This window comes from Thalassophryne amazonica, chromosome 11 (assembly GCF_902500255.1).
Source record: "Thalassophryne amazonica chromosome 11, fThaAma1.1, whole genome shotgun sequence".
Lineage (NCBI taxonomy): Eukaryota > Metazoa > Chordata > Actinopteri > Batrachoidiformes > Batrachoididae > Thalassophryne > Thalassophryne amazonica.
In genome coordinates, this window is record NC_047113.1 from 20,594,846 (window position 1) to 20,620,388 (window position 25,543).

Below are 25,543 nucleotides of genomic sequence, written 5' to 3' on the forward strand. Positions count from 1 at the left end.
TAATGCCACTGCCTTTAAGCCGTACAATGTAGCTGGTCTCACTACTGTCTTGTAAACTTTCCCCTTAACTCCTTCAGATATTCTTTGGTCACATATCACTCCTGCCACCTTTCTCCACCCTGTCTGCACTCTCTTCTTCACCTCTCTACCACACTCTCATTAGTTTGGACAGTTGACCCAAAATATTTAAACTCATCTACATACACCACTTCTACTCCTTGTAACCACTCTATTCCACTGGGTTCCCTCTCATTCACACACATGTACTCAGTCTTGCTTCTATTGACTTTCATTCCCCTTCTCTCCAGAGCATATCTTCACCTCTCCTTGCTAGACTTAACCTGCTCTCTACTCTCACTACCGATCACGTCATCTGCAAACATCATAGTCAACCTGTCCATCACCACTGAGAACAAGACTCAGAGCTGATCCTTGGTATAATCCCACCTTCACCTTGAATGAGTCTTATTCCTACTGCTCATCTCACCACTGTCGCACTATCCTTGTACATGTCCTGCACTACACTCACATACTTCTCTGGTCACATTTCATATGCTGGTGTATCAAAAAGGGTGGACTTGTAATGCTCTGGTTAATTTTTATGAACATCAGATGTAATTTCTTGAAGAGAAGCCGTATCAAGACAATCTTTGCATCATTTTAAAGCTTAGGATGTTCTCTTTCCAGTGATAGGTATAACATTTGGACATAAATCAAGGAACTTCTGGTCTGTTGAAATAATTTTGTCAGGGGTGGACTCGGTGGGGGTGAATCGATAAACATGGTCATTTTTTTTGCCCAGATGTCTTTAAATACGGTATATTATGAAAGAACAAAAGAACAGGTTCTTCAGAATATTTTGACACCCATTCGATAGATTGTGCATGAAAATTGACCAAATAATGCTTTTTTTTTTTTTTTTTTTGCAGAAAAGGTCAAATCTGAGAAACTAGACAAACACTTTGAATTCCAATGCATTTTCCATTTATTTATGTCACATAAATGGCCCTTTTCTCTGAAACTAAATGAAATAATTAAATCCAGAAGGTTGCATTTGAAAGGGCTGCATGTATATACTTAATGAATTTAGAAAAAAATGACCATTTTGACCCTGTTACACTTTCTAGGCCCAGTTTGTAAAATGCATCCTTCTGCCACTCCACACTTCCTCATACAATACCACAGCTCTTCTCTTGGCACCCTCTCATAAGCTTTCTCTAAATCCACAAACACATGTAACTTCTTCTGGCCATACTGTCAACATTCAAAGTTCCAGCTCTCATTTCCACCCTTCCAGTTTTCCTCTTCTCCTGTTTTCTGTGGACATGTTCTACTCTTCTTCTTCTTCCCCCAGCAGTAGCCCAATTTCCACCGGCACCCTGTTGGGCAATGGTGGCGATTGTTGTTAATCCAATCCGGTATGGAAATTAATTTTGTATTCTACATTGTTGGGTTGTCTTGTTTTATGCCGGATGTCCTTCCTGATGCAACCTTACTCATTTATCCGGACTTGGGACCGCCACTCAGTGTACTGGCTGCACACCCCATGTGGCTAAGTTTAGTATATTAGAGTAAGCATCCAAAAAAAGGTGACTATATTACATGACAACCCCTGAGGGAAAAAAAAGGCATAAATAAAAGGAAAAGACATTGTGGAGCCCAGGTTGCAGTTTACACCTTTAAAAGTCTTATTTTGAGGGATAGAACCACTGATATGTACAAACAAACAGGCGAACAAACTGACGCAGTCGTTAATGTTGTCCCTCAAATGTATTGGAGAGTTATAGACAGAAAGTGACTCCTGACTTTATTCCAGTTTGAGAAAGTCTTCTGCATCTTTCTGTGTCTCAAACTTGTGCTTGGTACCGTTGTGGTAAACCATCAGAGTGGCCGGGAAGTGCATATTGAAGCGGATGCCCTTGTTAATTAGTGCCAGACACCTCACTGAAAGCCTGCCGCCTCTTGGACCGAAACAGATAAATCCTGATGTATGAAGAGCCGCTGACCTTTATATTCCAGGGCCTCATTGCACAAAAGTAGGATACGTGATTAGGCTGGGATTTCATGGTTATCCTGGCTCAATTTATCAGTGATCCATTTGCACACAAGTGGGAAAGTGGAAAGTGGTATATGTTATGGCATGAGACACCATGGAGATGTATTCTGTAGAGCTAGCCTGCTCTAGACCACTCTAAATGCCAGGATCTATTTAATCCTCTGAAACGAGGTCACTGAAAAGGCTGCTGTATTTCTTTTGTAGAAGCTGTGCAGTCTGGGTTTATTTTCTTTTATTACCTTCAAAACACTTTGCTATGTCACTGAATAGAAAGCTGTGTGCATGTGTACGTGTGCTTGAACATCCCTTGGGCTTGGGTTATTGGTTGGATTTGTAAATGGTTTGCATTAGATTGCAGGATGCAGCCTCTAGAGGGCCTAGCCCATAATGCTATGTTGAAATAGTCATAAGGTAGGGGAGTTGGTTAATCTAGTGATTTTCAACCTTTTTTTTCAACCTCAGTTCATTCATATATTCTCATTTTTTAAATATGTTTTTAAAGATATTTGACCATTTATTTCATCTCATGATCTCATAAATTCAGCATACGACGCGCACATGGTGTGAACAGGACGGTAACGGCAGAATCACACCTTTAGAGAAAGTTCAGAGAGAAGTAAAGGCAGCTTCACGTTTCCGTTTTGTTAACGTTCACTCGGGTTAAAATCCTCTCTCTGCTCCCTGCTCGCTGCGCACTGAATTGCGCACTGCGCCTGCATTCAGGAATCTCCCTCACCCACCCCCTCCCTCGCAGTCTGCAGCTTGTTAACTCCGCGCGTGCGCACACACACAGGCACTGACACACACACCAACAGCTCCGCATTTTAGACGGCTTTTGAAGGAGACGGCACTGTTTTAATCGGCCGTCAGCCTCCTTGTTATTGTCCCGCCTTAAGACGAGAGCGAGGCTGCAGCACGCGAGGCTGAGTCGTTTTATGCTTTATGGATAAAATAAATAATTCACGGTAATCGCGAATATGAAAAATACCCACGGCACCCCTGACGATCGATCACGGCACCCTAGGGTGCAGCGGCACCCCGGTTGAGAATCACTGGGTTAATCTCCTTGGTCATATCATTTAAAACTTGAGTATTTGCTATGCCAGCCTCCCTGTTTGTATGTGCTGTTCTGTTTGTTCATAGTGCATTTTTATTGCTTTGTAACTCCCATAGCTTGTTACAATTCACAAGAATTATGTGCTTTTTTGCTTTAACATTTTTTCTTTCTTTTTGCTATATCTTCTTTAAATCCTGCCATCATTTGTTGTGCAATGGAACAGTCAAGCAGACCCAGAGGCTGAGAAGAAGGAAGAGGCTGAGGTGTCAGATCAGGCTGAGGTAGCTGGAAATTACTTCATGAAATGCACAACTGTGGTTTCTCTTCCTTGACACAATTGCTGCACTATATCTAGGTGCATGTTGTTGTTGTGTGCGTTTTGCTTTTTTCCTCCTCCCCAAACTGTTGTCACTATTTCTGCCAGGCAGGAAATGAAGAGAAAGACGGCATGTGGGAGGAAACGTTCAAATCTCACACAGACAGCAAACCTAATGGTAGGTTGTTTTTGTCTTGCTCTGTGCAGATGGCTATAATATACATACAGTCTCTAATATGAAGCCTTTTATTTTGAATTGTCTGTTGTAACTCATCTGACACTGCTGCAGTTTGTGAAAGCTAAAATTAAAATTTTGTTGCGGGTTTATTCCTGGTTCAAGAAAGATGAATGAATGACTGCAATTCAAGTTTTTAATTTTTTGTTTTTGTCAGTTATAGATTGTCTGATTAGTTAATTGAATGTTTGAACATCTTACCAATAAATAATAATCACCATACTTAATTTTTACTGTCTAAACAAGCATTTTCTCTTAAAAATATTTAATTTAAATTGAACAGTATTTGACATAAAAGTGGCAAGAATTAAGACATCTGTGGAAAACATCTTGCTTGCTGCTTTGTGTCTTCCTGAGACCCAAAAGCAATACAAAACTATAACGCAATGCTAAAATACCCTTGGCATGAGCCCCTGTATGAGCATTGTGTTCTTTCTAATTTGCAGTTGTTTAATTAAAATCCTATTGTCTTATGTACAATTTATACATAAGACAATAGGATAAAGCCCCTCAATCAATCAAAAACAATATTTACATTTTAACAGCATCTGCAGCAGGCCTTGTGTGTGCGCATATATAAGCTTTTGACAAGAGCAGAAGTTGTGCAAATCAAGGAATATTTATGGATCACCCTCTCCCTATCCCTTCCCAAATTATCAAAGATGCATTTGATGTCATTGGTCCAGGCATTCAAATCATCTTAAATTCCTGCCTTGCTAATGCTTTTGTTCCCACCTGTTTTAAGCATGCGGTAGTTCAGCCTCTGCTTAAAAAACATAACCTTGACCCAAAATGTTTAAAAAATTTTAGGCCCATTTCCAAACTACCATTTATTTCCAAAATTATGGAAAAAGTTGTTAACACAGCTGCTTTCCTTTCTCAATTCAGCAGAGATTCTGGAGCCATTTCAATCTGGCTTTAAGGCCCGCCATAGCACTGAGACAGCCCTGTTAAAAGTAACAAATGACCTGCTGCTCACTCTCGACTCTGGTGACAATGCTATCCTTATCCTGTTGGATTTGAGTGCAGCATTTGACACTGTAGACCACACAACTTTGCTGACCCGGCTTGAACAGTGGGTTGGGATTAAGGGTTCTTCATTAAAATGGTTCCACTCATACCTCCAGCAAAGAACCTTTTCTGTGTCTATAGGCCAGTATTTCCTCACCCCCTGCCCCTGTGTCTTATGGGGTCCCTCAGGGGTCCATCCTGGGTCCTGTTCTTTTCTGTTTATATATGCTTCCATTGGGGAACATAATCAGAAAATTTAATATTTCATTCGACTTTTATGCCAACGATTCTCAGTTGTATCTTCCTCTCAAATCTGGAAATTCTCTGCAGCCTCTCCTGGATTGCCTGAAAGAAATTAAAATCTGGATGGCCAATAACTTCCTCCAGTTAAATGAGGATAAAACTGAGGTCATAATCTTTGGCCCCCTAAAATCCATTAACTCCATCTCCAGGAATATTGGCTCCCTCACTCCATTTGTCAAAACCTATGCAAGAAACCTGGGTGTAATTCTAGACTCCCAACTCAATTTTGACAAACAAATATCTTCTGTTGTTAAAACTAGTTTCTATCAATTAAGAATTACTGCAAAACTCAAAGCTGTCCTGTGTTACAGTGACCTGGAAAAAGTTATCCATGCCTTTATAACTTCACGTCTAGACTACTGTAACTCCCTTTACTTTGGTCTCCCTCAAACACTGGTGTCACGGCTTCAAATGGTCCAAAATGCTGCTGCTAGGTTGCTCACTAACAGGAAAAAACATAAACATATCTCACCTGTCCTAGCCACATTATACTGGCTTCCTGTCCAGTACAGGATCCAATTTAAATTATTGTTAATGGTTTTTAAAGCTCTTCATGGCCTGGCCCCTAACTACATAGCTACTGCCATTCATCCTGCTGTTGCTCCCAGGTCTCTGAGATCTTCCAGTAAAGGTCTCCTTCATGTCCCCCGAACTCGCCTCAAGTTAAAAGGGGACAGAGCTTTTGCAGTTGCTGGTCCCCGACTGTGGAACCATCTGCCTCCTGATATCAGAGATGCCCCATCTATTACTGTTTTTAAATCCAAGCTCAGGACACACCTTTTTACACTAGCATTTCCTATTAATTAACCGCTAGCTGGTTATGCCATGTTTTTGTCATGTTAATGATTGTTGTGTTTGTATCTTGCTGCTGATGTTGTAATCAGTTGTTTTGTTTCTTTGTATATTTTCTGCCTATTTACTTATTTTTTACTATGTACAGCACTTTGGTCAGTGTAAACTGTGTTTAAATTTCATTTCATTTATTATACAGGAAAAGGTTAAAAGCACAATTGCACATTACCCCAGGCCTGACTCAGTAAAAACTGTTTTACAGCAGGTTCCTGTTTTACACGTAAACCTACACACAATCATTTCATTCAATCATGTGGACAATAAACCTAGCATGTACAGCACACATTCATAAAATGATCAGACAAGTGATAAAGGTAGATCAGTGGTTACACGAATAACTATTCAATAAATCGTCTCTGTAAGTTTTTTTTAAATTGTATCTCTGAGCTGATAGTTCTAGTGCCCAGAGGGATATCATTCCACACCTTAGTATAGATATAGAAGAATGATCTTTGTCCATAGGTGTTTTTATAAGAAGGGACTTGGAGCTGTTACTAGAGCCAACAGAGCTGGTGGCAGGTTGAGGTTTTTTTTAACTGAAAATAGAATCTAATAGCCATACTGCTTATATAGTTGTTAAAAGTCAGAGCATTTGATCTGGACAGAGCTATACAATGGTGGGTCCAACCTGGAAGTTGACAGTGAATTTTGAAAGCTCTGTTGTACAGTCGAGCCACAGGATCAAGAACATCATTTGTGGTGAGAGACCATATAGGCAAACAATAGGAGATAGAGGAGAGGACTACGGCATGGAGGTACGTGTGAGAAACAGAGGTTGTCAAATATGGTCTGATTTTGTTGTAGACATACAGTTTTTGTAGCAGTTTCTTGGTCAGAGAGTTGACATGTTCTTTGTAATTAAGATGAGAATCCAAGAGCACACCAAGATATTTATAGGTTGTTGTTATGTGCAGTTTGTAATTGGAGAACATGATTGTGTTGCACATTTGAAGTTGCTTCCTGGGGGAATGAAAATACATACATTCTGTCTTTTTCATGTTAATACTAAGGTGGTGATCCATTAGCCAATTTTGGAGTGTTTTGAGATCAGATGACAATTTAGTATTTACAAAATTGGGGTTTGAGTCGGAGTAAAAGAGTACAGTGTCATCTGCATACAATAAAACGTTAGAATAATTGCATATAAGTGGAAGATCATTAATATAAAGAAGAAACAGTAATGGACCAAGAGTACTCCCTTGTGGTACACCGATATTGTATTTAAGAGGACGAGAGTTAGTTTGACCAATTTTGACTATTTGAGACCTGCCACTCAAATAGGATGTAATCATGTCAAGCACACTTTGGGACAGCTTAAAGGACTGAAGTTTACTTAGTAAAATGAGATGATTTACTGTATCAAATGCTTTATGGAAATCTATAAAAACTGCACCTGTAACCTGTCCTTTGTTTAAAGCAGAGCGTATATGTTCAGTGAACAGTATAAGAGCAGACATAGTGGAACGTTTGGACCGAAAACCATACTGAAAGTCACTGAGCAGGTGGTTTTTCTCCAGAAAGCTGATAAGTTGATTATACAGAGTTTTTTTCTAGTAATTTTGATATTGTTGAAAGTATAGCTATTGGTCTGTAATTTGAAATGCATGTAGGGCTGTCTGATTTAAATATGGGAATGATCAGGGCAGTTTTCCAGGAAGATGGGAACACACAGTCTAATACATAAATTGATCAGATGGTGAAACAAAGGTACAAAGCTTACAGAGTGTGTCTTCAGGAAGTTCATTGTTAAGCCAGTGACATCCCGTATGTGAGAGTTGTTTAAGGATTGAAAAGTGGCAGATATCGCTTGTTGGGAGACTTCTGTAAAGGAGAACAAAGGCTGAAGACCTGTCTGCACTGTTGTAATATCAGGAGATGTGAAGACAGAGGATAACTCCTTTACAGGGGATATAAAATAATCATTAAAAGCACTTGCAATCCTTTCGTGTTCCATCACGAGGTTACCATCGATATTAATTTGAATTTTATTTAAGTTATTCTTTTTATTGTTTCCTGTTATGTTGTTAAGTACTTGCCATAGCGTTTTTGGATTTGAGCCAGCTTGTGCTTTAGAAAATGTGCTTTAGAAATAAATTTTACTGACTTACTTACTCTGTGCATTTGCAAGAATTAATGACACACATTTAACTCCATAGCAGTTAGCTTTGAGTTAGTGGGAGTTAGTGTGCACGCTAACAGCCGTGTATTGTATTGTAAATCAGCTCAGAGATGTTATGTTCCAAAACCAGCATTTTCAGAGAGAAGTGTTTATTTCTCGCTAGCTTTTACATAATATATGTGTTATTTTTAGCCAAAAACTAAGGGATGTCAGCAGCTAGTGAAACAAGGAAGTGACCCTTATCGCTGCACTGAACTTATTAAACAAAGCGAGACTGACATGCACTGTTGATGAGCTGTGTGAATAAAATAGGTTTGTTGCGTATTTAAAGTGTTGTAATAGTAATTTTAAAACTTGCATTGCAACTCTGCTGAAGCAGCAGTGCTCACTGGCTCTGTATATGAGCAATGAAGCTAGAGGAAATATCTGTCCATTTTGAGTAAACCTTTATAAGGCTTATCAACGGAATTGACATCGTGATCTCAGTACTAGATCGTTTAATGGCCCAGCCCTATCGTGCAGCACTTGTCAGCTCCTTTTACTGCGGTTCCCTGTGTCACATTTGTGCCTTCAGTAGGGTGCATGACCTGTGGTGGCGCTGCCTCCTCCTGATCCAATCCCTCAGGGTAGTTGACGTGAGGAAAAAAACAAAAATCTGGGCTTGCTTTGCAGCAGGTTACTGCATCACCATTGTGAAAACATAGCGCACAGCTGATTCCAGCTGTTGTATGAAACAAGAACTCTGGTTGATTACTGTGCTTGAACCCAGTTGTTGCAGAAAATGACTGGTTTGAATGGTCTGGCTTCTAGATAAAATGTAACTGTAAAACGCATTGACAGTGATGTGACCGTTTTGTGCACAGATGCCGCAGTAGTTCTACAGGTGTTTCGTATTCATCATAATCATGTTGAGATTTTACACAGTGAAGCAAAAAGATAAACATTGATTCAGTAAATACATTTGGATAATTGTTTTTCTGCTGTGCAGTTTCATCATGGTTACAGTGTAGCTGAATTGAGCCTCTTGACCTTTTTACCCCCCTGGTATGAAATATGGGGGGAAATATCTATCAGCTTGTCCGTCCATTCGTTTTTGCTTGCTAGCATGATATCTCAAGAACCAATTGGCCAATTTTAGTTCTATTTAGCATAACGATGTACTGGCTGATCCCCCAACACCAGTCAGTTATGGTGACCTTGGGATTAATTTAAAGGTCACCATGAGATATTAAAAATATTATCAATGCCACGCTTGTTAGTGTGATATCTCAAGAACCAATTGACCAGTTTCATTCATATTTAGGACAAGAGTGTACTTGGGTGATCCCCTGACACTATTCAGTTATGGTGGCCTTGTGGTCAATTTCAAGGTGACAGTGAGATATTCAAGATATTGCCATTGCCACCCTTGTTAGCCCGATATCTCATGAACCAGTTGAACAATTTCATTCATATTTAATGCAAAGGTGTACTTGGGTGAACCCGTGACACAAGTGTATTATGGAGAACCTTGGGTCATTTTCAAGGTCACAGCAAGATATTCAAGATATTGTAAATGCCACCCTTGCTAGTGTGATATCCCAAGAACCAGTTGACCAAGTTCATTCATATTTAGCATAAGGGTGTACTTGGGTGATCTAACAGTAATTCTCTGAAGTGAAACACTTTGTGCAGTGGTGTGATGACAACCACATGGTTTTAAATGTTAATAAAACCAAGGAAATTATTCTGGATCCAAGGACTGTTGGGGACCATACTCCTGTGGTCATAAATGGTACTCCTATTGACCAGGTCAGCTCATAAAAGTACTTGGGGCTGCACTTAGACAATACTCTCAGCTGGACTGTACATGTGGACAGTTTGTGTTCTCGACTCCATCAGAGACTTCATTTCCTTCGTAGACTTCGTTTGTATGGAGTCATTCAAAAAATAATGTTGTTGTTTTACCAGGCAGTGCTAGAGAGCCTAGTCAGATATGGCATGACTGCCTGGTACGGCAACCTCTCTGTACAACTTAAAACAAAACTTAACAGACAAATTGACAATGCAATAATAATTGGAAAGAAACAAAATCAGTCCCTCAGCTCACTCTATGAAGAGTCTGTCTTGAAAGCAGCTCAGAGGATATTGATGGATTCAGCTCATGTCCTTCACACAGAGTACACTCTCCTTCCCTCTGGGAGAAGGTATAGAGTCCCTCGGAGCAGACTGAATAGACTCAAAAATTAATTTGTCCCCATGTCCATTAAATTGCTAAACAATAATGTCTAAAACTGGAATTGTGCAATACTTATGGTGTTTCTCCTGACTTCCTGTCATGTTAATTTGTTATGGATGTGGTTGTGTTTTTACTTGTATCTGTTTGTTTTCCTTTTGTAAAGGCACTTAGCAGTGAGTCCAAGACACATTTCCCTGAGGGGACAATAAAGTGTATCGTATTGTAGTCTCTTACTGTGACCTTGGGGTCAATTTCAAGGTCACAGCGAGATAGGCAAGATCTTGTCATTGCCACCCTTGTTAGCACGATATCTCAGCAACCAGTTGACCAGTTTCATTCATATTTACCACAAGCGTGTACTTAGATTAGATAGAATTTTATTGATCCCTTGGGAAGACTCCCTCAGGGAAATTTAGAGTACAACCTGGATGTGTCCTTCTTGGATGTTCTGCCCCCCAGCTCACCATGGTGTAAAAAGAGGATGCTGGCTACTACGGACTGGTAGAACATCCACAGGAGTTTCCTGCAGATGTTAAACGACCGCAACCTCCTCTGAAAGTACAGCCTGCTCTGTCCCTTCCTGTACAGGTGGTTGATGTGGGTTTTCCAGTGTGCTATCCAGTCACTGCCCGAGGTACTTGTAGGAATCTACAGCCTCCACCTCAGCTCCCTGGGTGGTACTCAGCTCCTACTTGGGTGAACCCTGGACACCAGTTGTTTACAGATTTGTGTGGCTCGGGGGAGATATGTTATCTCCTGATGACTCTTATTTGTAGCAGTGTTTGGCACTTTCCACTGCAAATGACAGACATGTGCATTCAGTAATAGGCTTGATGAGCCAGTTTGGTTGCAGCGATGGACATCACTGTGTCAAGATCATTTCAAGTAGCAAGTTAATATTAATTGCATGCCAAAACTTACTGAAGCAGATGTTACTCAGGAAAAGCAAGGAAGTGCTTGGTGTGATCCTTTAAATGGATAAGAGAAACTGTTTGTATTTTGTTTTGTTTTTTCTAACTGTTTTTTTTTTTTTTTTTTTTTTTTTTTTTTTTTATAGGCCCATCATCTATTAGTTTAGACTTTTCATTGCCAGGGGTCGAACACGTCTATGGTATCCCAGAACATGCAGATAACCTCAGACTCAAAACAACAGAGTAAGTGAAAATGTCTTAACTTTCAAAGTTTTTTCACATCTATTCTGGTGCTTTGTACATCATGTGCATCATGTACAGTAGTGTTCAGAATAATAGTAGTGCTGTGTGACTAAAAAGATTAATCCAGGTTTTGAGTATATTTCTTATTGTTACATGGGAACAAGGTACCAGTAGAGTCAGTAGATTGTCACAAATCCAACAAGACCAAGCATTCATGATATGCACACTCTTAAGGCTATGAAATTGGGCTATTAGTAAAAAAAAAAAAAAAAAAAAAAAAAAGTAGAAAAGGGGGTGTTCACAATAATAGTAGTGTGGCATTCAGTCAGTGAGTTCCTCAATTTTGTGGAACAAACAGGTGTGAATCAGGTGTCCCCTATTTAAGGATGAAGCCAGCACCTGTTGAACATGCTTTTCTCTTTGAAAGCCTGAGGAAAATGAGACGTTCAAGACATTGTTCAGAAGAACAGCGTAGTTTGAGTAAAAGTTGATTGGAGAGGGGAAAACCTATACGCAGGTGCAAATAATTATAGGCTGTTCATCTACAATGATCTCCAATGCTTTAAAATAGACAAAAAAAAAAAAAGACGTGTGGAAGAAAACGGAAAACAACCATCACAATACATAGAAGAATAACCAGAATGGCAAAGACTCACCCATTGATCAGCTCCAGCATGATCAAAGACAGTTTGGAGTTACCTGTAAGTGCTGTGACAGTTAGAAGATAGTTGACGAACTCACTGACTGAATGCCACACTACTATTATTGTGAACACCCCCTTTTCTACTTTTTTTTTACTAATAGCCCAATTTCATAGCCTTAAGAGTGTGCATATCATGAATGCTTGGTCTTGTTGGATTTGTGAGAATCTATTGAATCTACTGGTACCTTGTTTCCCATGTAACAATAAGAAATATACTCAAAACCTGGATTAATCTTTTTAGTCACATAGCACTATTATTCTGAACACTACTGTACAACAGCAGTAAAATCTTCATTTTTAGTATGTCAAAATGTCTGGGTTTTAAAATTTAGCTGCCAAAGTTAAGAAGAATGAGTAATATCACTTTAAACTTGCCTCCAGATTAACTTCATTAATTTCAACTGTCAGAATAATGTTTTTGAACATTAATATATGGTTAAATTGCTTTTAATTTAAAATATTTCAAAGCTGCCACCTCTATGTTGTGTGCATTACCACACTAAAAGAAAATATGTCAAAGATGACACTGTTTGCATTCAGTCAAATCTTTGCATTTGTTCCTTCCAGTAATGGAGACCCGTATCGGCTCTATAACTTGGATGTGTTCCAGTATGAGCTGTACAACCCTATGGCACTTTATGGTGCTGTTCCAGTCATGTTGGCTCACAGCACACAGCGAACCACAGGAATCTTCTGGCTCAATGCAGCTGAGACCTGGGTGGATATTAGCTCCAACACAGCTGGAAAGGTACTTTTGCCGATTAACCCGTGAGGTTAGAGTGGTGGGCTTTTGACCAAAAGTTCATCTGTTAAATTCTCTGTCAGACAGTAAACACCATTGAGTAAGGTGCTGAACCTTCAACCCTAATGACTCTCCTGCATCCTGGTTGACTTTTCATCATATATCTATTCAGAGATCATATCTTCACACAGTATTTTTGACAAGTATAGCTAGCATGCAGAAAGCTGAAAATGGTCTGAACATTTTGATTTGCAACACGTGGCCATTATACTATATATACATATATATATATATATATATATATATATATATATATATATATATATATATATATACACAAAACTTGAAGGGGGAATTTCTTAAGGTGTAGTAATTTCAAGAAAATACCCACAAGGCTCCTGGTGTGTGTGAGGACTCTAGCAACTGGCAAAGGTAGACATCTACATATCACAGGGGATTGGGTGGGGTGATTGATTCTTAGATGTATCGAGATGCGGATGCTGGGCAATTCATTCAGAAATGTCAAAATCTTGATTTCTGTAATTGTTAATTGCAGAGGTGGGAATACAGCTCCTGGCCACCATTAACTACCATTTTTTCATGTTCCTTATGTAACTCTGTATTTCTACTTTTTTTTTAAGTCAGGAATGCTCTTTTTATCGAAGTACTTTTGCCATACAGTTTCATTATAACCGCTGCATTCTAGATCTTGGGGAGATGGACAGCGCACGGCTAAGCTAAAGGTTCTAAGCCTTGTTGTCATGAAATGTAGACGAACAGCCTGTTTTTAATCCCTCACTGGTCGAAGGCCCGAAGGGGGATTATGTTGTGGTGATGTCCATCTGTCTGTCCTCCCTCCCTCAAAGGCTATAAGTGTTATAAAATAAACTCCTGTGACATTTTTACTAGGAGTTTTGTGAAACTTGGTACGAGCCATTTTTATAGGTTGGTAATACGCATATTATATCATTCGATTTGGCCCATTTTACCAGCGTTATGGCCCTTGATTAACAAATCTAGCCTGCGTCAATTTCATGAGTTGGTGCCTGCATTCTGAAATTAATCTCCTCACATTTTTAAGAGGAATTTTGTGAAACTTTGTACAAGTCCTTGAAATATTATCAGAATGTAGCAAGCACTTATACCAAAGCAGCGTTTGCCAGCGAGGAATATTGTGCTTTCAGAGCCCTCTTGCAGAATTTAGAATCTCTGAATGAGAAGCACGTGGGTGCAGATATGGCTGAGCTGTTAAAGAATGTACTGGAAGTAAATTCTTTATGGATCATTACAAACACTTTGAAAAGTACTACAGCCACAGTGAGAGGAAAAAAGGATGCATCGATAATCATGTAATGAAATTGCAGCCCTCTGAATTGTAATCTGCTCGTGACTTGCCTACAGATTCCCATCCCTACATGTTAGCTGGATAGATACAGATAGATGGCTGCTGTCAGGAAGTGCACATGGATTGGTTGTCTGACTCGATGGTTGTTGATCAGGACTTATGGCAGTTCTGTAGTATTGTGAATGAGGCAACATGCAGCACCAACACAGGCTAACAAGAGGAAAAACGAATGTAGTTACTGACTGGGTTAAAGGACGTTGCACATTTTTTTAACGTCCCAGTTAGCAACGTTTGTTTTCAGAAGTCTCTAGCTGTTTGTTGTGAATGCCTTATACTTTGAAACTTGTCATTTAAGTTTACAAAGTAATCCCGGTGTATCATTGGATGGTCACTATCGGCCTAAATCTTATGATTGTGGTGTAATATGTCCTTTAATCATCTGCTTCACAAAGAGGTGTGGAAGAAAGCGTCCATGTGAGTGAACTGTGCTTTACTCTCATGAAACAGCTGATGTGGCCTCTATTTATGTTTGTATTAAAAGCAAGTACCTTCGTCTTCTCCCTTGTTTCACTTGGGGCGCCACAGCAGTTCTTAGGTTGATCTGCATGTTGATTTTGCACAGGTTTTACGCCTGATGCCCTTCCTGACACAACTTCACATTATATGGAGAATGAGCAGGGGTGGCTTTGAACTTGGAACCTTCTGCACTGGAAACAAGCACACTCAACTTGGCCACCACAACCTCAATTTGTGATTGTAATACAGTTGGCAAATTGGCAAATCATTCTGGATGAGAAGAATCTATTGTGATGGCATCTGTGTGTTTGTGTGTTATAAGCATTTCCACACTTGAGAGCCAAACTGTTGTTTATATGATGATTGTATTGTTACACTTCTGTCTATAATTGATGAATATTGCTGCTCTTCAGTTTTGACTGTCTGTTTTCTGTCCAGACTGTATTTGGGAAGATGCTGGATTATGTGCAGGGCTCCAGTGAGAAGCCACAGACAGATGTGCGTTGGATCTCTGAAAGTGGAATCATTGATGTCTTCCTTATGCTTGGACCAACACCCAAAAATGTGTTTTCTCAGTATGCTTTCCTTACAGGTAGGAGAATATGCATGTATATACGAAAACATGTGTACACACCCACACACAAACTGTGGTTCTTGGCATCCAATGCATACCTGTGTGAGTTTCTGTCTTGACTATGTTCTGCATCTTGTCTTTGCTTATATTTTAGGAACCCAGGCCTTCCCTCCTCTGGCTGCTGTGGGTTACCACCAGTGTCGCTGGAACTACAATGACCAGGAAGATGTGCAGTCAGTGGATGCAGGCTTTGATGAGCATGACATTCCGTATGACTTCATCTGGCTTGATATTGAGCACACAGATGGCAAACGCTACTTTACCTGGGATCCACACAAGTTTGCTACGCCAAAGGAAATGCTGCAGGGACTTAGGGCTAAGAAACGCATGGTACACAGAACTATTTTGGCCCTGCCAGCATATAATTCAGTATTCATTTTCAAACTAGATTTAGAAATGATTTTTTTTTTTCTTTTCAGGAAAATGTTCATTTATGGTTTCATGCAGAACTTGTCATATTAAATACATTCTTTATTTTAGCTGACAAAAGTAAAAACTGAAATTTTTTTAGTTTCAGTTGAAATTTTAGTTTCAGCTAGTTGAAATATTAGTTTGAAATTTTGTGCATTTTGTCCTGATCAATACTGTTGACATGTTCAAAGTGGCATATCATCATATATTTCTAAAACCCCTCTATGTACAGCCCTACTGCTTAACTCTCTGTAGGTGTTTATTTTATCATTTGGAATAGATCTTATGTTCAGATGTCTAGGTTGAGCTGTAGGGAAATTACATTTACCAGTAAAAGCAGAACTAGCTGTGTTAATGTTTATAGAACAGATGTAAAATTAGGACCAGGGGGTGGAGAATATAGCAACCAGCATGTCTGTCTGTCTGTCTGTCTGCCTGCCTGCCATTTTCACTTATTAGTGCGATGTCTCATGCCTGAACATCAGTTGATTATGGTGACCTTGGGGTCACTTTCAAAGTCACAGTGAGATATTCAAGATATTGTCAATGCCACCCTTGTTAGTGTGATAGCTCAAGAACCAGTTGACCAATTTCATTTGCATTTACCATAAAGGTGCACTTGTGTGATGCCTGAACATCAGTCGATTATGGTGACCTTGGGGTCAATTTCAAAGTCACAGTGAGATATTCAAGATATTGTCAATGCCACCCTTGTTAGTGTGATATCTCAAGAACCAGTTGACCAATTTCATTTGCATTTACCATAAAGGTGCACTTGTGTGATGCCTGAACATCAGTCGATTATGCTGACCTTGGGGTCAACTTCAAAGTCACAGTGAGATATTCAAGATATTGTCAGTGCCACCCATGTTAGTGTGATATCTCAAGAACCAGTTGACCAATTTCATTTGCATTTACCATAAAGGTGCACTTGTGTGATGCCTGAACATCAGTCGATTATGGTGACCTTGGGGTCAATTTCAAAGTCACAGTGAGATATTCAAGATATTGTCAATGCCACCCTTGTTAGTGTGATATCTCAAGAACCAGTTGACCAATTTCATTCATATTTAGCACAAAGGTGTACTTGAGTGATCCCTGGCACTTTCTATTACTGTTTTATGGATACTGGGGATATGTTGTCTCCTAATGGCTCTTGTTTATGAAGAAACTTTATTATCACTGACAGAAGGTTAAAAACATTTTGTGTATGCATGCTCTAACACTGTTCCTGCTTAAAGATGCTCCAGGGTCTTTTTGTCTTCCCATACCGGAGACATCTAAGTCATTTTTAATAGTTTTTGTAATTTGCTGCCCCTGGTTTGTTTTCCTTTTACTAGATGGTGGCTATTGTGGACCCTCATATCAAAGTGGACAGCAACTACAAGATTCATAATGAAATCCGCACTCGGGGGTTTTATGTTAAAAATAAAGATGGAGGAGACTATGAGGGCTGGTGTTGGCCCGGTAAGAAATTGAAAATCCAGCACGCACCCCAAAAAATGACAGATTGTTGTAAATGTTCATACACATGATGAAAATATGCACATATTCCTAAAATTGCCTTCTGTGTCTTACATTGCCCGTGTTTGATCCCTACCTCTCCCTTGTTGTTGCACTGGCACGCACCCCGCAGGGAATGCTGGCTATCCAGACTTCACTCGCACAGACATGAGGGCCTGGTGGGCCAGCATGTTTGCCTACGATCAGTATGAGGTGAGTCCCAACCATTGCCATGTCTGTCTTTGTTGCTCAGCTGCATATGAATATTTATAAATGAAATATTGAGTTTTTAATCATATACCTATAAATGATACGCCAATATGATTGGATAAAACACTAAAGAATAAATAGCAATACACCCTTTTCGTGGACGGGTAATATTTTTCATACCACCCGAGTAAGCAGCCAATCCAGACAGCGGAGCGGCGCCACGACGAAGAGGCGCGGTCAGAGGAACTGTGAAATACTGGTGAGCCACTGTTAATTTCTTACGTGTCCAATCTAGTAGGTTGATCGTTAAAATTAAATTTGTTAGTTCTAAAAGCCATCATAATTATTTATAGGAAAACTTTCTATTTTTTTTGTTCTACTAAGGTTTGAACTTTGAGTGTTTACACAGGAGAGAAAAGTGAGAAAATGTTAATGCCTGTTTGAGAAAAGTGTATAAAGTGTGTAGCGAGGGGTTTTACAGCCTTAAAACATCTATAATAATTGTAAAAAATAACGCTGACTACTTTGGATTTCGCCTATCGCGGGTTATTTTTAGAATGTAACTCCCGCGATAAATGAGGGACCACCATATATGATAAAATCGTTATCAAGTTGTTCACCAATGAATATGGCTTTTTACACCCTTCAGAAAACCATACATTTATCATTTATAGGTATATGATAAAATTGTTATCAAGTTGTTCACCAATGAATATGGCTTTTTACACCCTTCAGAAAACCATACAACATTTATCATTTATAGGTATATGATAAAATCGTTATCAAGTTGTTCACCAATGAATATGGCCATATTCACTGGTGAACAACGTGATAACTAATAATATTGATGGAACATTTTCAGTGCATGCTGTTGCTCAGTTGAGATTTTAGTAAGCAAACATCACCACAGATTATCAGTCTGTGTGTGTGTGTGTGTGTGTGTGTGTGTGTGTGTGTGTGTGTGTGTGTGTGTGTGTGTGTGTGTGTGTGTGTTAAATAAAAAAAATTCTTGTGGGTGTTGGGTTTGGCAGTGTTCTTATTTTGGCCACTAAGCTTTTTTTCTTCAGTTACACGTCTGCATAAGTGTAATTGTACATGCTTGTATTCAGTTGTAGTTTCTGCCTTCAGGTATATCTATGGGTGTAGGTAAAATGGCCTGTTCTTCACTTGCAAGTATTTGATTTTTACACAGACTCATTAACATCAGCTCTGTGGATTTTTCAGGGTTCCATGGAGAACCTCTACACATGGAATGACATGAATGAGCCATCGGTTTTCAATGGGCCAGAAGTCACAATGCACAAAGATGCCATGCATGAATCATGGGAGCACCGTGAAGTGCACAACTTGTATGGTCTCTATGTGGTAAGTGCATAACTTCAAAACAGTGCTTAAGCAAAAAGTGTTGAGTAGTTAAAGGAAAGGTCTCTTCCATGTTCATCAGTAGGAAATTGTGACAATGTGGAAGAAGTTTGTTGTAATGACTGGTGGTATTTTTTTTCTTCCCCATATTGTAGTTCCTTAAATGGTTTATAAAATTAATCAGAATGAGCTTGGTGATCCCTCACAGAACTGAACACCACACACCCCCCACTCATGGTGTGTGTTGTGTTGGTGTCTCCTGCAGCACATGGCCACAGCAGAGGGTCTGATGCAGAGGTCTGGAGGAGTTGAGCGACCATTTGTTCTGACCAGAGCCTTCTTTGCCGGATCACAGCGCTATGGTGAACCTTTGTTTCCTTCACTTTGTAGTTTGCTGTACTATTGTTTGCATTACAAGACTGAGCAATTATGGCAATGTTCAGTGCATTATGGGTTAATGGATGTAATTTTGTGGGACACAAAAGAACAACAAAGGATAACAAGACTGCCGGGGTCCACAGCAAAAAACATTAATCAAGAGTGTGGAGAGTGGGGGTGTAAAATAAAACCCCAACTGGATCGTGAGAATAAAAGTTCTTTACAGAAGGAAGCTTAACAAGGAAGCAAAGCAACGTGTTGGGAAAATAAATCACCACAGAGTACTCCAGTGAACTTGACTTCCTACCAAAGGTTACATTTCCAAACGTTTTTGTTTATTTTTTCTTACCTAGGCTGTGTGGTACTTGTACATTCAAGAAATTTAAGAAGAAAACAAAAATGGTGTCTGATTTATGAAGTAGTGCAGCCAGCTACTTAGCCAGGCAGCGAGTCGCACAAAGTGCTGTATGTGCAGCTAAAATTCATTGCCCTTCATGATCATAGTCTGTTTCATAGGCTGATTTCCCTGAAAATTTAAACCAAATTTTTTATTTTTTTAACCAGTGAAGTAGTGAATATTTTTAAACTCAAGCTGAGTGTTTTGATCATTTTGAAAGTACAGATGAGCTGATGTCTGCCCCATATTTATTTGAGCCAAATGTAGTATTGACAAATGGCATCTGGCTGGGATGCAGAATACTTTCTGATTTTGACATCTTATATACTTGTTTAAAAATTATTTTTGAGAAAATACTTGAATATAAGTTTGAAAAGTTATTGATAGTAGTTATAATTATTATTTATTGGTAAGTTAACCAAAGGATCAATCAGTAGATTATTATAGACAAGATTGCCATTTGGCTTGTCAATAAATAGATAAATAGATTATTCATAAAAATAATTGATAGATTGTGTTGCAGCCCTAATAACTTGCTGTAATTCCTACAACATACTCCAGATTTGGATGTGAATACCCTCAAAGAAAAGATGAGACTATTTCCACATTGCTCATTTGAATTCAGCTCCCAGTATGGGTTGTGAGTCTGTATATGGTATTTGTCTGCAGGGGCTGTGTGGACAGGAGACAATGCTGCTGAGTGGGGCCATCTGAAGATCTCCATCCCCATGTGTCTGAGTTTGGGCCTGGTTGGAATATCATTCTGTGGCGGTAAACTGCACAAGACTGCCATGCAGTCTGTCATACTGCTTTTTTTCTTCTTCTTCTTCTTCTTCTTCCCTTACCCATCCCTGGCTCTCTTCTGGTCAGCACATTAGAATAGAATAGATGTTTGTTATTGCATTTCTGCAATGAAATTCTGGTGGCACTTTCCAAACAGCTATACACAAAAACCAACACAACAGCAACTTCAAACAAGAGCAGTCTGAGATTTCGGACATCTGCCAATCCAGATCTGGATCACCTCCAAATTCAGTGGAGTCTTCATATACCATACTTGCACCACAGATAGATATTAGGGCACTGAAGACTCCAAAATTCAGTGCAGTCTTCAGTGCCCTAATATCTATCTGTGGTGCACGTATGGTGAGAATCTGTGAAGTAGTTTTGACATAATTCTTCAAAGCCTATATAAAGTGAAATCTTGATCCAGAATGCAATAGAGCGCATCCTCTGTAGATCTGTTTGCCCAGTATGCAAACTGATGGCTGTCCAGGTCTGCAGGGATGCTGTTTTTGACGTGTTCCAACACCATTTTTTCAAAGCACTTCACCACTTGAGGGCAGCTGGGCAATAGTGATTGAGGGTTGTGGCAGCAGACCTTTTGGGCACAGGAACAATAGTAGTCTGTTTGAGGCAGGTGGATACAGCAGCTTGTTCTGGGGACAGGTTAAAGATGTCCGTGAACACCCCAGCCAGCTGGTCCAGCTGCTTTGGTGGTGTCGATCCGTTTCAAGATGGATCTCGCCTTGTGCTGCTGGAGGATGAGTGTTGGCTCCTCTTCAGGCTGGATTCTTTCAGCAGGCTGGGGTCTTCCCTGCTGCTTATCGAAGCGAGCAAAGAAGGGGTTCAGGGTGTCTGGGAGATCTGTCCTGACTGATCTGCCTGGTGTTTTTATATTCAGTCAGGGTTTTAATTCCTCCTAACATGCTTTGTGGGTCTCAAAGTGGCCCCTCTCTTTGCTGCCTTACCTACCCTTGGCTTCTTTGATGCCCTTTGCTAGATTTTTTTTTCCGGGCAGCTTTGTATTCCAGCTGGTCCCCTGACCTGTAGACGGTGTCTCTGGCTTTGAGCAGTGACCACTAGAGGTGGGCGATACCGGGAATTTTGGTATTGATACGATACCAAGTAAATACAGGCACAGTATCGCCGATATCGATACCGATACTTTTTCATATTTAAGCTTCATAGATCCAAAGGATCCAAAAGACCTAGGATAGAATTTTGCCAAACATTGTACGTGACAACAAAATACTTTATCACAATCAACATTTTTGTTTAAAAAAAAATATCACTCAACACAACTTAAAACAAAATCTCAAACAAAATCTCCTGAGGTAGAGGGCTGACAAACCACAATACAAGGGTGCGCTGCTCTTACAGAGAGAGAGTAGACTTTGATGAATCTGTGTGCGCAGCAGTTGGTGTGTGCGGGAGAGAAAAAAGCTTGAGTATCGCTCTTTTTACACGAGAATCGTTCAATATCAATACCAGCGTTGGTATCGATGTTATCTATTAGGATCGATCCACCCACCTCTAGTGACCACACATTTCCAATAAACCAGGGATTCTGATTTCGAAACAGACTAATGATTTTAGTAGGCAGTACGGCCTCCGTGCAAAAATTTATGTAGTCCAGGACAGCAGAGGTGTAACCCTTGAGGTCAAATCCCTCAGAGAAAACCTCCTGCTCAGTGATGTCAAAGCAGTACTGTATCACTCCAGTGGCCTCCTCGCTTCATAGCTACACATCCTTTATCAGTGGTCTGCTTCTGCACACTAATGGTCTGTAGGCTGGCATCAGTAGCAGAGAGATGTGGTGTGAGAAGCCCAAGTGTGGAGCTGGTGCAGCTTTGTAAGCTCCCCTGATGTTTGTGTACAGCATTATTTGACATTTGTGTATTTTGATTGATTTTAGTGAAACTACACGCAGTGGTAGCACCTGGTATAGCGATAAGCATGAAGGAAAATAATTCTGTTCTGATGACTGATGACTTATTTAGAATTTTGTTTAATTGATAAATCACATTATACTGACTTTGCAAGTGCAACTCCTTCTTGGAAGTCTTCAGCTTTTCCCTTGTTTTCACTCTGTGTTACCACAGCAGGTTCATGGTGGATCTCCATGTTTGTTTGGCTCAAGTTTTATGCTGGATGCCCTTCGTAACGCAACTCCACATGACATGGAGAGTGGGCAGGGGTGGGTTTTGAACAGTGAACCTTCTGCACTGAAAACAAACTCTGTTAACTGCTTGGCCACCAACCCTGGTGCAAGTGCAACTTCTTCTAAGCCACTGAATTTTCACAAGGTGATTGATGGCTCACCATGTGAGGATGTGCATGACAGAAAATTATTCTTTTCCAAAATCTTCAAGTGAAGATATTTTGGCTTTTGTGTTTAATTGATGATCACTGATTCCCCCATTGCAGGTCCTGATGCTAATCTGGCTGTATGTTTTGCAGTGTTCCATTTTGCTGTCCACACTGAGTACTTCAGAAAGCAATAAAAGACCATTTGGCTTATTGATTTGTGCAGCCAATGCATCGATTTGTGCATCCAGTAGGCAGAATGATGATGCTTGATTGTGCATGAATTGTAACATGGCAACATTGTCTTGTAAACAGCTGGTGTGATGTGGTAGTGAAACTGCTCACATCAGCTGCATGACGTCTGTTCTCATTGTCTTTTTTTTTTTTTTCCCCTCATAACATCTCCGGACTACTTCGGGTTTCACCAAAAATGACCCGTTCTGTCTTGTAGCTGACGTCGGTGGTTTCTTCAAGTCTCCAAGCAGCGAGCTATTGGTGCGTTGGTATCAGACAGGTGCGTACCAACCATTCTTCAGAGCCCATGCTCACTTGGACACACCCCGCCGTGAGCCCTGGCTGTTCGGTCCAGAAAACACCGCTTTGATTCGAGAAGCAATTCGCCAGCGCTACACCCTCCTGCCTTATTGGTATCAGCTGTTCTACCAGGCACATCGTACCGGACAACCCATCATGAGGTATAAATGTCTTGAAGGAAGATAGTGTAGGTTTATTGCACCCTGTAGGGGTGATTGGCAAAATAATCATCAGCAGCAGTTATATTTTAAATGCTACATGCTGTTTTTTTTTTTGTTTTTTTTTTACTTAAAATGGTTGCTCACTGGAAGCTATTTCTCATTACCTCACATTGCTTCCAAGTACCGTACATGTTCTTAACTTAGAAAATGGAGCGTGACTATTGTATTATAGTTATCTGATATTTCCCCACCATTGCTCATGTGTGTGTGTTGTAGGCCTTTGTGGGTGGAGTATCCTCAGGATCCTGCTACCTTTGCTATAGATGACCAGTTCTTGATTGGTGAGAAATGCTGCACTAAAAGTTTGTCATCTTCTCCTTTGGTTGAACCATCAAGAGCTTATGTTTTATGAATGACTAATGAAAAATATTTCCCAGAAAGCTCATGTCTGTCTGCACCGCTTGACATCAAAGCTGTGCAAGACCTGAATATTTACCTTTTTCACTTTCCGGTCTACTCTTCGTTTACCAATAATGAGAATGATGAATTAGGGTAGTCTGGATTGACTGAATAACAACTTGCTATGCTAATTGAAAAATCAGGGAAATGGCATACATTTTACAAATTTATAGAAAAATGGTTTGAAATAATATACAGCTTCATTGACAACCTGTCTCTGCTACAGGAAGAGATTTGTTGGTGCACCCAGTTACAGAAGAGGGAGCAAGAGGTGTCACAGCTTACCTGCCTGGAAAAGAAGAGGTGAGAAACATGCAGAGATTAGAAGCATTTTATAGTTGACTGAAATTTACAGCATGTTCAGGGTCTAATTCTTTTATAGTATTCTTTTATCAAATGATTTCATGTGAAAAGTTTGGCACTCTTACTAAAGATTTGTCCTGATTTGTTTGTGTCCCTCAGGTCTGGTTTGACGTTCACAACTTTCAGAAACACAATGGCGGTCAGAACCTTTACATCCCGGTCACAATGAGTTCTGTAAGCAACAATACACTACAGCCAGCACAAGTTAAAGGGCTTGTCACACTGAAATCATAACTTAGACTTGGGGTGTTGGTGACCATCCAGATGCACTTCTGTGACCAGTCTCAAAGTAAAGAGCATTTGCAGCAAACAGCTATGGAGACTGCTGAAAATGAAGTACTCGTGAGTACACGTATTTCCGACAGCGTTTACGTAGCTTTGAGGAAAACATCCCAGTGCGCCCTTGAATGAAATGTAGCTGCTAATGTTAGAATCGAGCCACAGATTAATTGCAGTGTTTACATAAGTGTGATATACTGTTATGATGACTCGTTTTTTAAGTGATAACTGTTAATTTTGATGCAGTCACAGTAAAAGCAGCAGCCACTCTCCACTGTAAGAAGACCGTGCACATCCACCATGAATGCAGCCTGTTAAAAACGGTCTTTGCCAGAGGCTCAGCTTTGTACATGCTTATAAGTGTTGTCATTGATATAACTGAAAAATCTAAGATATGCATCTGTGTGATCAAACAGGTGAAAGCTCTTTGTGCACTTTCATGGTCCAAGCTATAATGGGGTTAGAACAGCGTGCTGCTCCGGTACGGAGAACAAACTCCGCACACATTGAGATCCAAAATCCTACAGACTCTCTCAAAGTAAACTAAAGTTAACAAAGTCTACCAACTCCACTGTCAAGAACAAAATACAAAAGGAAAAAAAAAACTGAACAGGGCACTCACCCACTTATAGAATTATTTCCAAGATTAAATATCTAAAGTCCAGACCATCAAAGAAGTTATCATGCACGGATCGCACGCGATTGCCAGCCAGAGAATAATGTCCCACTGCAGCTCCTCACAAAGTTCTCTCACAATTCTGGTGCGTTGGATAGAAAGTTTATCTCCTGAAAGTAATGTATTCTGACATTTTCCAATGAAAGAAATACATCCGCATGTTCAGGCAGCCTGTAAACACAGCGTCGTGGAGACATTCTGCATTTGCGTTCAGGAATAATTAGCAATAAAATACATCAGTGACCACCAGTTATTACCGCATGTGTACGGATAAACTTACAATCATGAATATTTTGATGTGTTGCTAGCCAAGACATTAAATAACATGCGACATGTCCTTTAATTTTCAGTTGGGTCACCGCACATTTGTCATATTTTGATTCTTTATGATGACTTTCCATCTTGACTCTTAAGTGTCCTTAAACAGTTCAGTTTCAGTTTTTCATGTGGAGTTTTTTG

The 25,543-nt window shown here is 39.9% G+C and overlaps 1 protein-coding gene and 1 long non-coding RNA gene across 3 annotated transcripts in view; one reads left to right on the forward strand and one right to left on the reverse strand.

Annotated features, from left to right (window-relative positions):
• The window catches only part of ganab (glucosidase, alpha; neutral AB), an 80,674-nt gene that overhangs the window by 51,291 nt on the left and 3,840 nt on the right, over positions 1-25,543 (forward strand). For both annotated transcript variants that reach the window (XM_034181867.1, XM_034181868.1), the window contains 15 exons: positions 3,337-3,394; positions 3,538-3,607; positions 11,225-11,321; positions 12,592-12,772; positions 15,066-15,219; positions 15,356-15,591; positions 17,013-17,139; positions 17,309-17,388; positions 18,610-18,750; positions 19,013-19,109; positions 20,192-20,293; positions 23,064-23,307; positions 23,584-23,648; positions 23,993-24,069; positions 24,229-24,303. In XM_034181867.1, coding sequence (XP_034037758.1) covers positions 3,337-3,394; positions 3,538-3,607; positions 11,225-11,321; positions 12,592-12,772; positions 15,066-15,219; positions 15,356-15,591; positions 17,013-17,139; positions 17,309-17,388; positions 18,610-18,750; positions 19,013-19,109; positions 20,192-20,293; positions 23,064-23,307; positions 23,584-23,648; positions 23,993-24,069; positions 24,229-24,303 — 1,804 coding nt within the window. The remainder of the gene's footprint in view (positions 1-3,336; positions 3,395-3,537; positions 3,608-11,224; positions 11,322-12,591; positions 12,773-15,065; positions 15,220-15,355; positions 15,592-17,012; positions 17,140-17,308; positions 17,389-18,609; positions 18,751-19,012; positions 19,110-20,191; positions 20,294-23,063; positions 23,308-23,583; positions 23,649-23,992; positions 24,070-24,228; positions 24,304-25,543) is intronic.
• On the reverse strand, positions 2,814-25,543 carry LOC117520564. The gene is made up of 3 exons (XR_004563687.1): positions 24,731-25,543; positions 21,605-21,619; positions 2,814-2,825 (listed from the first exon to the last, which is right to left on the reverse strand). It is a non-coding gene; the product is annotated as an uncharacterized LOC117520564 (long non-coding RNA).